This window comes from Cannabis sativa, chromosome 3, assembly GCF_029168945.1.
Source record: "Cannabis sativa cultivar Pink pepper isolate KNU-18-1 chromosome 3, ASM2916894v1, whole genome shotgun sequence".
Classification (NCBI taxonomy): domain Eukaryota; kingdom Viridiplantae; phylum Streptophyta; class Magnoliopsida; order Rosales; family Cannabaceae; genus Cannabis; species Cannabis sativa.
Window position 1 is genome coordinate 49,134,691 of NC_083603.1, and position 19,836 is coordinate 49,154,526.

At 34.2% G+C, this 19,836-nt stretch overlaps 1 protein-coding gene across 1 annotated transcript; it reads right to left on the reverse strand.

The window, feature by feature from the left end:
* Window positions 1–5,871: 5,871 nt before the first annotated feature.
* Window positions 5,872–19,047, reverse strand: LOC133036135 (uncharacterized). Its single transcript, XM_061112628.1, has 4 exons — window positions 18,456–19,047; window positions 18,074–18,345; window positions 6,314–7,663; window positions 5,872–5,991 (listed from the first exon to the last, which is right to left on the reverse strand). Exons 1-4 carry the CDS (start codon window positions 19,045–19,047, stop codon window positions 5,872–5,874), a joined length of 2,334 nt encoding a protein of 777 aa, XP_060968611.1.
* Window positions 19,048–19,836: the final 789 nt, after the last annotated feature.

Here is a 19,836-nt window from a genome sequence, read left to right on the forward strand (position 1 = left end):
ATAACACTTATCCAAGGTGTATACTGACTATCACATCAATGTAAATCCAGTACACTGATGAATCAATGGACATTATCTTTTGAAGCATATAATCACAATTACCTTCCACTGTGTTGACACCACTGTAATTGTGAATAACGATATGTTCTGGACTTAACAGATTTTGTACACATTAAACCATAAACATGAAAACTACGTGTAAACATAAATGACTTCTAATCTTTTATTAATAACAAATCAGATTACATTGAAATGAGTTTTATTTAGGGCATAAAATCCCAACACAAACATGATCCATTACCAGCCAAAACTTGTTCTTGGCCCAGGTACTTTGAACTGGTGATCAAATTTTGAGCATCTGGTGTAAGGTGATTTGTTGCACCTGAATCAGGATACTGATTCGAATCTTGGACAATATCTGGTGTAGCAACTGCGCCCTACATAGCTTGCATAGGATTATTATTGTTGGTAGGTGTGGGTACTGAGCCAGTGAAGGTGGTCGGTCCAAGAAACAATTTGTCAAATCTTTAGAAACACTAAAGAACAACATGACCAGGTTTCTGACAGAGTTGACAAACACTTCGAGGTTGTTGCTGCCAAGATTGATTTGGCCATCTTCCTCAACCTGAATAGCCTCTCCCACCACAATTGTTGGGGCCACCATAGGGATCTCTAGAGGAATTGTATGAGTCTTGAGTCTGCTGACCATTATAGACAGGTGGATTGGCAGTGTATCCTCTTCTATTGTGTTGAAAACCTCCACGACCATTATGTGTTAGATTGACTTCTAGAGAGGATATGTCAAGATCCTTAACAACTTTGTCAATCCTTGTTTGTTGAACCATAAGAAGAGCCTCCAGTTCAACAATAGTGAGCTTCTCCTTGTGCATATTATAGGAAGTGTAGAAGATGTCATATTCGGATCTAAGACCATTAAAAATGGCTTCGACATGATCTGCAGTGGTAACATTATGGCCTATGGTTTTCAATAGATGAACAATAGATTTGATCTTTAACAAGTAATCACTAATATAGGAGGAATTTTTCTTAGTGTTACAAAGTTGAGTCTTAAATTAACTCATCTTTGAATTAGTTTGAGCAGTGAAGAATTCTTGAGGCGCGATCCAAGCTTCAGCACAAGTTTCTGTTGGAAATTATTTTACCAGGATCTTAGATCTACTCACAAGTATGTTTATTAACATCCTAAATAAGAACTTTCTAAACGATAAATTAAACACATATAAAGTTTAAGAAACCTTACATTGGGTGCAGCGGAATTAAATGACTCCTTCCGTTCAGATCTCTAACCCTTGAATCCTTTCTGTAGCAGGGTATTATCAAGATCTGAACCTGGATCTCTTTATCTGAATCCTTGATGCTGAATCTCCTTTGCTGATGATCTTTCTTCACGATCTTCCTCACTATGATTGAGGTATTGCTTGATGTGTGTGGGCACTACTCTAATCACTAAGGTAATTTCGAAATTTAAAGGAAGAAGCAAGAGAGAGAGTGGCGGCTAGAGAAGAGAGAGTGGAGGCTTAGGTTTTTCTGATTCAGAAAGTGTAATTTTCCTGAAGCCTTCACTATCTATTTATAGCATTCCACTAGGGTTAGATTTGAATTATATGGCATTAAAATAATGAAAAAATCAACTTAAAATACCTATAAAGGTGGCCGGCCATGGCTAGGTGGACTGGGCCTTGATTTTTGCAATTTTGCAATTTTAACACATTTTGTATCTGATTTTCTCAAAAATGCCAATTTCCTAATTCAATCATTTAAATGCCAATTCTAACTATTTAATAACTATAAATAATTATTAAATAATATTTTCATTTATCATATTTATTAATTGAACCATACAAAGTATCATAATTAACAAATATGCCCCTATTAACTCTTTCTTTACAATTTCGCCCTTACTTAGTGAAAATTTCACAAATAGACATAGTCTAATTCGTGAATTATAATTGATTAATCAAAACCAATTACATGAGTCTTACAAACAATATTATCTCAACTAGTGGGGGGACCATGGGTCTATATAACCGAGCTTCCAATAAGTAGATCAAGAATTTAGCACTAAAATTCACTAACTTATTAATTCTTCATTGAATCCACGCATAGAACTTAGAATTGCACTCTCAGTATATAGAATGCTCTATATGTTCCACCATATAGACACATCATTAGTTATCCATTGTTATAATCCTAATGTGATCAATGATCCTCTATATGAATGATCTACACAGTAAAGGGATTAAGTTACCGTAACACCCTACTATGTATTTTATCCTTAAAACACTTGACCCCGGGTAAATGATATTTCAGCTTATGTGAAATGAGATCTCCACCATTTATTTTCGTTTGGTCAAGCTTATGCTAGCGCTCCCACTCAATTGCACTACCGTGTTCCCAAAAAGTATGTATCACCCTGACCTAAAAGTAGGCTTAACTAACAATTCAATGGAACACGAATAGCCTTTCAAGATTGAGCCTAATCATAACAGGATTAAGATCATTTGATCTAGGATCAACTTGGCGATATTGACTTGAATAGATTTTACGGTAAGTTTAATTAAATCTAAGTCAAAGTTCAATATCGGTCCCTTCCGATGCATACTCCATGCATCCAACCTGAGCTTTACTTTAACCAATGTTCTGGAAAGAACATAGTATTTCTCCAAATACAAGTAAACTCTTGTTGTAGATTATCATATCAGTAAAACCCTGTGTCTGATAAATCTAGGAAACTTTATTCACATAGTCATGTTTACTTTCCAATGTGATGACAGCACAATAAACATGATCAAGTATGTGAAAAAGGGTTTAAGATGAATTTATAAATCAATTAGACAAGCAATTGATAAAGTGAGCCAAAACATACACAAATGAATGAAAAATACTTCTGTTTCTTTATTGATGTTGAATAAAATAGATTACATTAAAATGGAATTTTATTTAGGGCATAAAACCTAACAAACTCCCACTTGCACTAATATAAAACTAATTAGTACATATCAATTAATCCTAAATTCTGACGGTGCTTTTCAAAGGCTGTCACGGCCAAGACTTTGGTAAATGGGTCAGCCAGGTTGTCCTCTGTGTCAACTTTCTCAACTAGTACATCCCCTCTTGCCACGTATTCTCTGATAATGTGATACTTCCTTTCAATGTGTTTGCTTCTCTTGTGGCTTCGAGGTTCTTTACTGTTTGCTATTGCTCCATTGTTATCACAGAGTAGTACCAGAGGCTTTTCCATTCCAGGAACAACTCCTATGCTGGTGAAGAACTTTCTTAGCCAGACAAGTTCTTTAGCAGCTTCGGCTGCTGCTATGTATTCAGCTTCCATAGTTGAGTCCGATATCGAGGTTTGTTTAGCACTTCTCCAAACCCAAACTCAGAAAACATTTTTCTCTTTTTCAGTTTCCATTTGATCGTCTCGTTCTCTGCCCCTTTCTTTTCTCCTTCTCCACCTCCGCCCATTTTACCATTGTTAACCGACATTGTACCACCATCAACCGCCATTCTATCATCATTTTATTTGATAGGTAATATTTTTTTTTACTATAATATTTTTGTCATTATTTTTTGTCTTCTCTATTCTCTTTTTTTTTTTTTGTAATTATTTATTTTTTGTCCTTGCTGTAAGTATTGGGTGCGATACGTCGGCTGAGACACTAACGGGAACCGAAAACGCTAGAAGAGAAACAAAAATTTCCACCAAAAATTAAGAAGTTGGTTTTTTTTTTATTAATTTTATTTTTCTCTTATTAAATGTTCAGTAATTAGTATATTAATTTATATATATATATGTGTGTATGGTTGATAGTGTAAATTATAAGTGTATGATTTTGTTTATATATATTATATGTATACATATGTGTTGTATATTTATATATAATAAATACATAATATATATACATATAATATTGTTTAAGAAATTTAAGAGGTGTAAATCTGTAAAAGTTTAGATTTCAATTTATTATTTGTAATAATATATATTATGTAATAATAAATGTAATTTATAGGGTTATATTATTTAATTTTGTTAAAAAATGTTATGCAATTAATTTCTTAAAAAAATTTGCAACTTTTAAATAGGTACAAAATCATAAATTTGTTAAATAATTGATTATGTAATTATTTTAAAAAAAATTAGAATAAAAATATATTAACTAAAGAAAGTTAATTATAATCAAAATATTGTTTAACAATAATTATATAAATGTATATATATATAAATTTTTTTTAAATAAAAATAAAAAAAAAATCATGTAAAGAATTAAATAATATTTTAGAATCTAAATTACAATTTTTTTAATAATAAAGATTTAACATAAAAAATTATAAATAATAATTACTTAAAAATTAAATATAAAAATAAATTTAATTAATTAATAATATAATGATTTATAAATAATTAAATAATTAATGTTAATAATAATGATTTATTTTTTTAAAAATAATAAGAATTTAATATATTAATGTTAATGGTGTATGGTTTAAAGATGACCCATACATACTTGCTAATCAAGCAAAGGAAGTATTTTATCTCGATGATTTATTGATGGTCATCCAGAGCCTGATCACTGCACTATAGAGAATTGGAAGCAAATTATTGTATTATTTTTGAGCCCAAAGTTTATTGCGCGATCTAATCAAAACAAGAAAAATAGAAAGGAAATGAAGTATATGTCAACACAAGGTACAAAGTCGATGGCAGCGACTCATAATGAATTTGCAAGTAAAATTATTAACTTTCTATTAGTAAATTTTTTTACACATTACATAAACTAATCCTATTTTTGAACAGGACGTCCTTAAAGACTATGCAATTTATGCTTGAAGAAAAGCCCACCTTAAAAAAGGAACAGAAGACACTTGGGTTAGTGACATGCAGATAACTACATGTAAGTTTCAAATTTTTATTTTATAATATTTTAAAAATGAATGAATGAAGGTAATATTGTGTTTCTAACATTTTATTTGATCAGGAGAAAATGATTGAAGAGGTTGCCAGCATGACAGGAACAGAAAATGATTCTAGCGATGGATGTTTTACAAAATTAATACAAGTAATTTCGAAGTTCTTGAGAATCGAAAAGGAGTGGGTTATAAATTGAAAGATAAATTGGTAACAAGTTCTCGTACTCAAAGTCAAGCTTAAGTTATGAATACCATGTTTGGTATTAATACAAGTCAATACCAATCATAGTATTGTATTAAATAATACTAATACAATATAATACAATACGATCCAACATAATACAATATAATACGGCATACCAAACGGGCCTCAAGAGAAGGTGAGTTACACTAAGATTCTTGGGTATAAAATCATTGTCTCTAAGCATAGGTTTGGCAAGCAGTAAATGGAATCTCCTCACTAGAGATAAAATTTTGGCTTGTAACATCTAATTTGTCTGTTGTGAGGAGGTTCTTGAGAGTTATTATTGATAATTATTTGTGAAGATAAGAATAACAAATAAAGAATAAAAGAGATGCAGAGAAATTAAGGTTTCATTCAATTGTAATTTTTTTTTTTGGTAAATCAGTGTAATGCATTACCTCAACAATTTATTTACAAACTATTAGCATCTTCAAAGAGAAGATCTATTTCTATGTGTGAGCCGAATTCAAATCACAATTTTACATCCCAATATTACATGATTCCCTTTCCTTTCCCATTTTCTATTGTTGTACAATCTCTAAAAACCATTGAGTGTCATATGTAGATACATTTTTAGGCCATACATAAATGAATCTACTCTTTACTTCTTCCTTGATACTCCTAGCCACCTCATTTACTCTCGGTTCCTTGGATTCCCATAGCAGCAGGTTCCTTGTTTTCCAGATTTGATACACAACTCAAGCAATCACAGTAAACCAAAAACTCTTCCGAAATCTGTCAGCTTTTGATCTTTCAATCCACCTCATTATTGCGTCCAGGTCCATCGATTCAATCTTCCAATGCAACCATGTTTTAATCTGCAGAAAACATTGAGAAGCAAAGGAACAAGAGAAGAATAGGTGAGCTTTTGTCTCAGGTTGGCTACTGCAAAGAAGGCAGCAGTCATCTGAGATGACATTAATTTTCTTCAATCTCGATCTAGTTCTGAGTCGATCTTGCACTGTAGTCCACAAGATGAAGCTTTGTCTTGGAATGTTTTGCCTATTCCAAACTCCATGACTGCAATTTACCTTCCTTTGAGGGGGGGCAAAGTAAATTATAGCCATTAGAAATTGTATAGGTAGAACTAGTAAATTGCTGCATACTCATTTTTTCCTTGATTTGCTCTTTGACATATACCAGTTTTTTCCAATACCAGCTCGCTTGTTGTGGGGCTTGGTAGTCCCACCAATCCTCCCCTTTTATATATACACAATGTATCCACTTAATCCACAAATTGTCTTCCTTGTTTGCAATTGCCCAAACATATTTTGTCAAAGCCGCCAAGTTCCATTCTGCTATTTTTTTGAGTCCAATGCCTTCTGCTGCCTTCGGCTGACACACACTGTCCCAAGCTATTAATCCAGGCCCTGTTGTTGTAAGATGGCCCCTCCAGAGATAGGCTCTACAAATCTGCTCAATGTCTTTTATGATCTTCTTGGAAAGAATCATAATTTGACTCCAATAAGAATGGATAGACATCAAAACAGAGTTTACTAGCACCGCTCTACCTGCTAGGGACAAGTTCCTTGAACTCCATATTTTAATTCTTGCTGTCATTTTTTCAGCTAACACAGCACACTCTTTACCAGAAATACGTTTGGCACAAATAGGAATGCCTAAGTATTTAAATGGTACTGCTTTTTTAGAAAAACCTGATCTGTCTATGATCCTTTGCACCTCGCTTTCTTCCATTCCACAGCAGTAAAAGGCCGACTTATCAGGGTTCGGTTGCAGCCCTAATGTACAAGAAAATAGTTTCAATCCTTGAAGCAAGTAATGAATGCTTTTGAAGTCTCCGTGGCAAAATAGGATTACATCATCGGCAAACATTAAGTGATTCATCTTTAGTTCCTTGCATCGATCATGATAATGAAATTCTGGCTTGGTTCCAATTCGAATCATTATTCTTGACAAGTACTCCATTCCAAGAACAAATAGGAGTGGAGACATTGGATCACCTTGTCGAAGACCTCGTTTTCCATCAAAGAAGCCATGAAGAGATCCGTTAAACATCAACGAGAACCGAGGAGTGCGTACACAGGTCATGACCAGTTTAATGAACTCCCTAGGAAATTGAAAAGCTTGCATAATCTCTTCTAAAAAATCCCATTCAAATGTGTCATAAGCTTTCTGTAAATCTAGCTTAACCATACACCCTGGCCGAGCTGTTTTTCTTCCATAATGTCTAATTAAATCCTGGCATATCATAATGTTGTGAGTGATGAAACGGCCTGAGACAAAGCCTCCTTGATTCTGTGCAACCAGATCTGGGAGAAGAGCCTTGAGCCGAGAGCACAGCAACTTGGTTGCAGCTTTGTAAATAACATTAAAACACGCAATTGCCCTGAAGTCTCTTACTGTGTTCGGACACTTACTTTTAGGGACTAGTGTTAGCACAGTTGCATTAATTTCTTTCAAAATCTTCCCAGAGTGTATGAATGATAATACTACTTCAGTAACATCATCCCCAACTATGTCCCAGTTATCCTGAAAAAAAGAAGCTTGAGTAACTGTCAGGTCCTGGAGCTTTAATTCCTAGAATCTCAAAAATCACCTTCTTGACATCTTCCTTAGTATACTCTTGTTGGAAGTTATTTTACCAGGAACTTAGATCTACTCACAAGTATGTTGATTTAACAACCTAAATATGAACTTCTAAAACGATAGAAAATTAAACACATAAGAGTATCAGAAATCTTACATTGGGTGCAGCGGAATATATGTCTCCTCCCACTCAGATCTCTAACCCTTGACTCCTTTCTATAGCAGAGTATAATCAAGATCTGAGCCCGATAGTCCTTCTTTGTTGTTTCTGAATTCTACAAAGCCTTCCTCACTATGATTGAGGTATTACTTGATGTGTGTGGGCACTACTCTAGCACTTATAGATTTCGAAACAGTGAAGGAATAGAGAGAGAGAGGGTGGCGGCTCAGAGAGAATTTTCAGAGAGAAAATTCTGTCAGAATAATGTTGTGTATCAGTTGTGTTGAAATCTGAAGCCTTTGCCTTCTATTTATAGAAAACCACCCAGGGCTATGATTGAATTAATTGACATTTAATATTGAAAAAATCAAAGGGAAAAGGGAACTTAAGTGGCCGGCCTAGGCATTGTGGAAACAAGGCTTGCCACTTTTCCAACTTTCCTTTTCCTACACTGATAGTTTCCTGTTTTGTCAAAAACTGCCAATTCCTTTGTTCAACCACATAAATGTCAAATCTAATTATTTAATAATTAAAATTAATTATCAAATAATATATTTTCATTTATTTTTATTAATAATGAAACTAATTAAAGTTTCCTAATTAATAAATATGCCCTTCAAAATCTCTATTTACTGTTTTGCCCTTAATAAGTGATAAATTCTCAAATAGACACAGTCTATCTTGAGAATTTTAATTGATTAATTAAAATCAATTAAATGAGTCTTACAAGTAATATTATCTCAACTAGTGGGGGGACCATGGGTCTATATATCTGAGCTTCCAATAAGCAGATCTAGAATTTACCACTTAAATTCACTGACTTATTAATTCTTCGTTGAATCCACACATAGAACTCAGAATTGCACTCTCAGTATATAGAATGCTCTATATGTTCCACCATATAGACACATCATTAGTTATCCATTGTTATAATCCTAATGTGATCAATGATCCTCTATATGGATGATTTACACTGTAAAGGGACTAAATTACCGTAACACCCTACAATGTATTTTATCCTTAAAACACTTAACCCTGTATAAATGATATTTCAACTAAGTGAAATGAGTACTCAATCATTTATCTCGTTTGGTTAAGCTCGAAGGAAATCACCCTTTGCTTACTATTCGCCAGATAGAAGCTATAGATTCCATATTTATGTTAGCGCTCCCACTCAATCGCACTACCGTGTTCCCAAAATGTATGTATTGCCCTGACCAAAAATTAGGCTTAACTAACAAATCAAAGAACACGAATAATACTCTTGAAATTGAGCCTAACCACATCAGGATTTCGATCATGTGATCTAGGATCAACTTATGATATTGAATTGAATAGATATTTACGGTAAGTTTCAAAAATCTATTTCAAAGTTCAATATCGGTCCATTCCAATGCATACTCCATGCATCCAACCTGAGCTTTACTTTAACCTATGTTCTGGAAAGAACATAACATTTCTCCAAATGCAAGTAAACTCTGTTGTAGATTGTCATATCAGTAAAACCCAGTATTCTGATAAATCTAGGAATACTTTATTCACATAGTCGTGTTTACTTTCCACTGTGTTGACAACACAATAAACATGATCAAGTATGTGAAAAGGGGTTTGGATGAATTTATAAATCAAATAGACAAACAATTGATTAAGTGAACCAAAACATACACAAATGAATGAAAAATACTTCTGTTACTTTATTGATATTGGATAATCTGGATTACATTGAAATAGAGTTTTATTTAGGGCATAAAACCTAACAAACTCCCACTTGCACTAATATAAAACAAATCAGTAAATTTCAATTAATCCTAAATTCTGACGGTGCTTTTCGAATGAAGTTACTGCCAAGACTTTTGTGAATGGATTAGCTAAGTTATCCTGCGTATCCACTTTCTCCACCAGTACATCCCCTCTTGCCACATATTCTCTGATAATATGATACTTTCTTTCTATATGCTTACTTCTCTTGTGGCTCCGAGGTTCCTTACTGTTGGCTATAGCTCCATTGTTATCACAAAGCAGGACTAGAGGCTTTTCCATTCCAGGAACTACACCAAGACTGGTGAAGAACTTCCTAAGCCAGACAACCTCTTTAGCTGCTTCAAATTCGGCAGCTATGTATTCTGCCTCCATGGTAGAATCTGAAATCGCAGTTTGTTTAGCACTTCTCCAAACCACTGCTCCACCCCCAAGAGTAAACACCATCCCAGATGTAGATTTCCTGTCTTCAAGACATCCCTAGAAATCTGAGTCTGTATAGCCTAAGGAATTTAAAGCACCACCCTTGTAGACTAATACATAATCTCTTGTACTCTTTAAGTATTTCAAAATATACTTAACAGCATTCCAATGTACCCGTCCTGGATTTGACTGATACCTGCTCACGATTCCAACTGCATAGCAGATGTCAGGTCTAGTGCATAGCATAGCATACATTAGACTTCCAACTGCAGAAGCATAAGGAATTTTTGCCATGTCTTCTATCTCTTGAGGATCAGTAGGACACTGTTCCTTAGATAGACGGATACCATGTCTAGAAGGCATATTTGCCCCCATTAGTATTGGTCATGGAAAATCTCTCTAGAACTTTGTCAATGTAAGCTGTTTGAGAGAGAGCAAGGGATCTGTTCTTCCGGTTTCTGACAATCTGAATACCGAGAACATAGGCTGCCTCACCCAAGTCTTTCATGTCGAATTGAGTGTCAAGCCATTCCTTGATGTGAGTCATTTTCTTGACATTGTTGCCAATAATCAAAATGTCATCAACATAAAGGACCAGGAATACTACTACTTGGTTTTCCTTGAGTTGGTAAACACAAGGTTCATCTTCATTCTGATGAAAGCCGTAGGTTTTGATGATCTCATCAAACCTTCTATTCCATGAGCGAGAAGCTTGCTTAAGTCCATATATGGACCTATTTAATTTGCAAACTTTATTCTCCTGCCCAGGAAGAACATAACCTTCTGGTTGCTCCATATAGATGGTTTCTTCAAGACGCCCATTAAGAAAGGCTGTCTTGACATCCATTTGCCAAATTTCATAATCTAAAGCGGCAGCTATGGAGAGAAGAATTCGGATGGATTTGAGCATGCCAACCGGACTAAAAGTTTCCTCATAGTCCACACCTTCTCTTTGGGTATAACCCTTGGCGACCAGTCTAGCTTTGAAAGTTTCGACTTCGCCTCTAGCACCTCTTTTCTTCTTGTAGACCCATTTACATCCAATTGGACGAAAATCATCAGGTGGTTCTACATATTCCCAGACTTTGTTCTTTTTCATGGAATCCATTTCTGAATCCATACCGGCTGACCATCGCTTCCGTTGCGGACTTGCCATTGCCTGTTTATAGGTTAATGGGTCGTCATCAATACCGTCACCAACGACCATATTGATTTCACCATCCAAGCCATAACGAGATGGTTTTGTAGAAACCCTCCCACTACGACGAGGAGCGGTGACCTTCTGAACAGGAGCTTTGGTAGTAGTTTTCTCAGTTGCTACAACTGAGGGAGTGGGATGTTCCTCTTCTTGAGTAGAAGAGGATGGTACATTTGAAGGAACAGTATCTGTGAGCATTTCCTCTAATACAATTTCACTTTTCGATTTGTTGTCTTTCATATAGTTATCTTCAAGGAAAGTAGCATTTGTAGAAATAAACACTTTGTTATCCTTGTGACTATAGAATAGTCCACCCCTACTCTCTTTAGAATTTCCGACAAACATGCAAACTTCAGTTCGCGATTCCAATTTGCCTTCTTTCTTTCTCAAGACGTGAGCATGGCACCCCCAAATCCTATAATGGCGTAAACTAGGTGTACGACCATTCCATAGTTCGACGGGTGTCTTAGGGACTGCTTTAGATGGTATAACTTTTAAAATGTCGTTTGCCATTTGAATAGCATATCCCCAGAAGGACGTAGACAGAGTTGAATAACTCAGCATAGACCTAACCATTTCCAAGAGAGAGCGATTTCTTCTTTCTGCAACTCCATTCTGCTGTGGAGTGCTTGGGGCAGTATATTGGGATTCAATTCCAAGTTCAGTTAAATGATCTTTGAACTGCATATCCATATATTCTCCACCCCTATCAGTTCGCAAGATCTTTAATGTTTTACCTAATTGGTTTTGAGCCAAAGCATGAAATTCCTGAAACTTTTCAAACGTTTCAGATTTCTTTTGCATTAGGGAAAGAAAACTATATCTAGAGAAATCGTCAATGAAAGTGACAAAATACTCATAACCTCCTCTGGCTTTTACATTCAGCGGTCCGCAAACATCTGAATGCACTAACCCTAGGGGTTGTTTGGCACGCTCTCCCTTCGCAGAGAAAGAACGTTTGGTCATTTTTCCTTCTAGGAAAGACTCGCAAACTGGCAGTTCTCCTAAGACGACATTTTTCAATGGACCGTCTTTGGTTAGCCTATTGAGTCTATCAAAGCCTATATGACCTAAACGTAAATGTCATAGATAAGTTTTATCATCATTATCAATCTCTTTTCTCTTAAGGCTTCTAGGTTTAGCTACATTGAAAAGTTCAGTATTTAGTGAGATTTGAGTATCAGGTCTTAAAACATAAAGCCCTTGTTCCATGTTTGCAACACATATATGAAATCCATTACGAGAAATTGAACAATTTGAACTCGAAAAATTCAATATATAAAATTGTGTTTATAAACATGAAACGCTAATCAAGTTTCTACTAAAATTAGGAATATATAAAACATTCTCTAAAAGTAAAAATTTCTTAGAATTAAACTTGATTCGGGCTGTTCCTCTTGCTTTAACTGATACCAACTCGCCATTTCCAACCTTAAGCTTTAACTCATCTGGGTGAAGATTCTCCCAAGTTTCAAGCAGCTGCAATGAAGAACATACATGGTTAGTAGATCCAGAATCAACAATCCAAGTGGATTTGTCGTTCTCTAAAACACATGATTCAAATACAAAAGCATCACCTTCGTTTAAATTGTCTAGAAGCCTGGGACATTGTTCTTCTTTATGTCCCTTTCCATTACAATTCGCACATAGAACATGATGTCTGATAATTGTACTTGAAGAAGCAGCTTTGTTAGAGCCCTCATGCTTAATCTTCTTCCTCTGATTAAAGTTTGCAATACCAGGAGGTCCCATTGCAATCAGATTCCGCTCATGGGCCCTTAACTCAGTCTCGAGTTTGTCCATGTCGGAGGAGTGAGGATTGTTCAATAAGTAATATAGAACAAAACTATCATACTCCTGAGGAAGACTATTAAGTATGAGTCTTACCCATTGTTCCCTTGATAAATCAATTCCTAGTAGATTTGCCTTTTGGAATTTCAGATTCATCAACAATAGGTGCGAGTTAATGCAACTACCAGGATGCATTTTCACACTATTCAGTTCTTTTGCAAAGATACTAACTAGGAGTGGATCGGGATGAGGGTTATTCATATTGGCACTACAACATATCAATAAACAGAAGTAAGGTTTTGGTTTTATAAATTCATACACAGGTTCAGAAAACAAATAATCACATATGTTATAAAAATACTAAATCTAACATAGTTTATTTTCCAAGGTTTCCAACGAACTGATACAGTGTCCCATTTAGGCGAGAGTCAAAGCATCATCCATTGAATAGAGTTGTCAATTCATCTAAAATGTCAAACATTCTAGCAACTTTTTATTCGATCAAGATTGGAATTCAGCTTTGTCCCGTTTAGGCGAGAGTCAAGGCAATTCTATCTTATGAGCTTCTACCATTGTTTCGCACTCTTGTAAGTCTTATACAGTCGCCACCATTAGGGTGGTCATAAACCATATAAAAAACTTATAAGAATACTTATCTTTCGAGATTAAACGGCGCTAACTTGCTAATGAACGTTCCTCCATTAGGGAGGATTACTCACTAAAACAATAGCTATGTAAAACCAACAATGGAGATCGAATTTCTCTTGATTAAAGCTCATTATTTAAAAAATATGTATTTTGTTTAATCATTTATATTCCATATCTCAATAATGAAATATTACAAATTAAAGTAAAAACTTTAATTAAATTTCAAAAATAGAATAATTTTGAAAAATATCTTATTTAAGTTGTTTAGAAGAATCTAAATACCCAACTTAAATATTCTTCATTCAATGACTTAATTAAATATTACCAATTAAGTAGTAACCACTTAATTTAGAAGATATTCCATTTTAAGTTCCCATATTTATAAAATATCAACTTAATAAATATCTAAAGAATCTTAATAACCAATTCCTAAAATTCATCAACTTAATTTATAATAGGAATTCAAAAATATTCAAATCTAAGTTGATTTGATAGATTTAACTAAATCTCAACTTAAATAGGAATATTTAATGAAATTATAAAATTAAGATTGAGAAAGAATTTATATGGTTATAATTCCATCTTTAATTAAACACAAGAAAAATACATATAGCTTTCCAGAATATAACTATTCAAACTATGTTTTTCTTAAATTAATTTCAAGGAAGAATGAAATTAATTATGTTGCTAATCAATTTTTTATTAGGTCAAACTAATATAATTAACCTAGCACAGTTATCCAAATCAGGCAAATGGGCCTTCACAATTGGGGTTGTTCATGTGAGGGGGGGCTGGGTCCAGTATGTCGTACCCACTTCTAAGGGTCCCAACTCTCGCACAAGGCCCAAAAGAGAGGAATTTAACCTTAAAATGAACAACTGTTATTAATTGAATAGGCTCACTACTAAATGAGCCTAATAAAATCTATCAGTTATGATATTTTATTTAGCAACAACAACCTATATGTATCTATCACAGAAATTAAACATATAGGCTCACACAGGCATACACACTTGGGTGGATCCTATCATGTTACTAGGTCATACACAGATGAAAGAAGTTTGTAAAAATTACTTGTTACAAATTATTTACTTGATCTATCATCAATTGAACCATTGGTTAAAATTAGATCATTGGATCTATCAACAAGTTAACCAAGGCAATTTAGATCAAGCAATAATAGGTTTTAGAAAACTTACAAACAATCTAAAACACATACTCCTGCAACAAGGTTAGATTTGGATAGTTGGATGTAGGATTTATTTAATTTTAAACATGTATTTCGAAAAATAAAAAATTAAAATTAAACCTACAATTTTGAAAAATTAGGTTTTGGGTAACCTAAATGTCATTTCAAAATTAAATTGCTAACTTTCCTTTTAAATTTCATGTTATTTAATAAATTAAATAATAAAATAGAAAATGGTAAATACATACCCTTTTCTTGTTTTACAATTTAATTTAATTAAAAAAATAACAAAATTTAAAAGTTAACAAAAATACCTTATTTCCTCTTTTAAAATTATCATGATTATTTTGATCTTATTCTAATTAAGGTCAAGTTACCAAAAATAAATTAATATCTGACCTTAAAAAAAAAAATAATCAAATTTAAAGGAAATAAGAAAAGAGGTAAGCAAAACTTGATTTTTCCTATTTTCAAAATCAAATTACACTAATATCTAAAATTAATTTTAAAAAATAAAATTAATTTATTTCTGATAATTATATTTGAAATTTGAAAAACAAAAATCAATATATAAAACTACACAAAAAATCGGAATTTAATTCCATGAAATAGCATGAAAAATCGAAAAAATTGAAAAAAATGATGAAGTGTACGGATGGCATGCCATGCATGCTCATCCGCGCGCGTATCTGGGGTGCACGCCGAGGAATCACGGCGCAGGAAGGCTGCTTGCAGCCATTCCGCGCGCGTGATGAGGGTGCTCATCACCCCGATTTTTCCAATTTTCAAAAATTCATAACTAATTCAAATTAAATTGAAATCGAGTTCTGTAAAAAAGTAAATTGCTTAGAATTTTCCAAACTATCCAACAAAAATAATTACAGAGACAGAAAAGTAACTATTTTTCCCAGAATTCACAAACAACAATCAAACATCAATATGACAGACAAAGCAACATGATACCATCCAAAATACAAGCAAATCGTTTTAAATCCAAATTTCTTGCAAGCAAATCAATTACCATGGCTCTGGTGCCAGTTGTTGGAAGTTATTTTACCAGGAACTTAGATCTACTCACAAGTATATTGATTTAACAACCTAAATATGAACTTCTAAAACGATAGAAAATTAAACACATAAGAGTATCAGAAATCTTACATTGGGTGCAGCGGAATATATGTCTCATCCCACTCAGATCTCTAACCCTTGATTCCTTTCTGTAGCAGAGTATAATCAAGATCTGAGCCCGATAGTCCTTCTTTGTTGTTTCTGAATTCGACACAGCCTTCCTCACTATGATTGAGGTATTACTTGATGTGTGTGGGCACTACTCTAGCACTTATAGATTTCGAAAAAGTGAAGGAATAGAGAGAGAGAGGGTGGCGGCTCAGAGAGAATTTTCAGAGAGAAAATTCTGTCAGAATAATGTTGTGTATCAGTTGTGTTGAAATCTGAAGCCTTTGCCTTCTATTTATAGAAAACCACCCAGGGCTATGATTGAATTAATTGACATTTAATATTGAAAAAATCAAAGGGAAAAGGGAACTTAAGTGGCCGGCCTAGGCATTTTGGAAACAAGGCTTGCCACTTTTCCAACTTTCCTTTTCCTACACTGATAGTTTCCTGTTTTGTCAAAAACTGCCAATTCTTTTGTTCAACCACATAAATGTCAAATCTAATTATTTAATAATTAAAATTAATTATCAAATAATATATTGTCATTTATTTTTATTAATAATGAAACTAATTAAAGTTTCCTAATTAATAAATATGCCCTTCAAAATCTCTATTGACTGTTTTGCCCTTAATAAGTGATAAATTCTCAAATAGACACAGTCTATCTTGAGAATTTTAATTGATTAATTAAAATTAATTAAATGAGTCTTACAAGTAATATTATCTCAACTAGTGGGGGGACCATGGGTATATATATCCGAGCATCCAATAAGCAGATCTAGAATTTACCACTTAAATTCACTGACTTATTAATTCTTCGTTGAATCCACACATAGAACTCAGAATTGCACTCTCAGTATATAGAATGCTCTATATGTTCCACCATATAGACACATCATTAGTTATCCATTGTTATAATCCTAATGTGATCAATGATCCTCTATATGGATGATTTACACTGTAAAGGGACTAAATTACCGTAACACCCTACAATGTATTTTATCCTTAAAACACTTAACCCTGTATAAATGATATTTCAACTAAGTGAAATGAGTACTCAATCATTTATCTCGTTTGGTTAAGCTCGAAGGAAATCACCCTTTGCTTACTATTCACCAGATAGAAGCTATAGATTCCATATTAATGTTAGCGCTCCCACTCAATCGCACTACCGTGTTCCCAAAATGTATGTATTGCCCTGACCAAAAATTAGGCTTAACTAACAAATCAAAGAACACGAATAATACTCTTGAAATTGAGCCTAACCATATTAGGATTTCGATCATGTGATCTAGGATCAACTTATGATATTGAATTGAATAGATATTTACGGTAAGTTTCAAAAATCTATTTCAAAGTTCAATATCGGTCCATTCCAATGCATACTCCATGCATCCAACCTGAGCTTTACTTTAACCTATGTTCTGGAAAGAACATAACATTTCTCCAAATGCAAGTAAACTCTGTTGTAGATTCTCATATCAGTAAAATCCAGTGTTCTGATAAATCTAGGAATACTTTATTCACATAGTCATGTTTACTTTCCACTGTGTTGACAACACAATAAACATGATCAAGTATGTGAAAAGGGGTTTGGATGAATTTATAAATCAAATAGACAAACAATTGATTAAGTGAACCAAAATATACACAAATGAATGAAAAATACTTCTGTTACTTTATTGATATTGGATAATCTGGATTACATTGAAATAGAGTTTTATTTAGGGCATAAAACCCAACAACTCTTTCATTAAGCTTTCTTCTTGTTGCTTTGTAACCAAAGGCCCTTGTTGCATGATACTCTTAATTACTTGTTGCCTATTCTCCATTTTACTACCTAGTAGTTGGTAATAGAATGAAAGAAAGGCTTCAGTAATTTTGTTCTGATCCTCCACCCTTATTCCTTGTTGGTCTTCAATTGAAAGTATACTATTTTGCTTTCCTTCGTTCTCGAATGCTTGCGTGAAAAATGGCTGAATTCTCGTCACCATCCTTGATCCAATTTACTTTGGACTTCTGCTGTAAGAAGGAAGAGAGCTCCTTAAGCAGAAGACTATGTTTTTTCCTTGCTGCCATTTCTTGTTCAAGCAGCCCGTGTTGAAGTGGATCTGCCTGAATTTTTGTTTGAATCTCTACTAAATCCTCTTTAGCTTGAGTAGTTGCCTCTTGAATGTTGGAGAACTCTCTTCTATTCAGCTCTTTCAATTCAGCCTTTAACATTCTCAGCTTGTAAACAAGCTGGAACATTTTAGTGCCAGCAACAGAAGACTTCCAACAATCTATGAAAACCGTGGATGAGAGGACTACATTCTGAAGTATTTAAAAGACGATTTGCCTCTGCGAATTTCTGGATAAATTGAGACAATTACTGGGGTATGGTCAAACAAACCTTCCACCATAAAGACAGCTTCAGCGTTCGGATAAAGATCCATCCACTTCTTGTTAGCAAGCACTCGATCTATCTTAGACCATATTCTTTCATTTCCTTGTCTTTTGTTGCTCCATGTAAAATAACTACCTCTGAACTTAATGTCCTCCAACTGACAGCCATTAACACACTCAATAAAATCAGTAGCTTCACTATATTTCACCTTTTTCCCTATCCTTTCTTCCTTGCTTAAAGTCTCATTGAAATCACCTAGTATCACCCATGCCTCATTTGTTGCAATTCGTTTCAAATCTGTCCAAAGAACCTTTCTCCCTTCCACATCATAGAAAGCATAAACATATGCAATAAAAAATCGACACTTACCATCTAGAGTTGTGACAAATAGATGGATAAGTTGACTAGTACACATGAGAACACTTACAATGAAACAAGAAGGATTCCAAGCCACCAATATTCTTCCTCCATCATGCCATGCATTATTCGATGTAAAACACCATCCACGAAACATATTTACATATAAGGCACCAAGCTTGTGGGCCTTAACTCTCGTCTCGAGAAGACCAACTAGTCCAACTTTATGAGTATTAATCATACTCTTAACTTGATTTTGCTTGTCTTGACTATTGATCCCTCGGACGTTCCAACTCACTATCTTATCCATTTCCCGCAGGAGGCACTCCCCCTCCTCTTGTTTTTTCTATATTTCCTTCACCATATTCTGCTACTGGAACTTGCTGCGATTGAGCTTGGGAAGTTTCTGCAATGTCCAAACCCGTAAATCTGTCAGATAAAATAATAAAGGAATTATTCACTTTTGTCCCTTCTGCTTCTGCAATACTCTTGCCTTTGCTCCCCTTGCTAACTTCCTGAAATCCATCTTCATCAGCTATTTTCTCCTTAGCTGGTGCTTCTTGTTTGCTCTCTTTTGCTACCCATTGTTGCTTTTTCCCATCTTTCTTGCGACAGTCAACTGTTTCATGTTTAATCCTTTGTAGTGATTGCATTGGATCGGCTTCCATTCATAAGAAACTAAAGTTGTAACAATGAAACCATGCTCATCTTCAAACTGAATTTGAGCAGGAAACTCCTGTTTTATCGACACCTCTATCAACACTCTAAAATAATTCAACTTGTTTCTTTCCTTGGTTACATGATCAACTTGCAAAGGCGTTCCCAATTGTCCCACAATCTTGTATAATGACTTCTCTCCCCAATACTTCAAATCAAGATCAGGGAGTTGAATCCATACCAGTATAGTCCTTATATCTTCCTTCTTGAAATTGGTATCCGGATCCCAAGCCTTCATCACCACGGGCTTGTTGTTTAAGAACACATAGCCTTCATTTAGCACCTCATCCCTATTTTCCACAGTATCAAACCG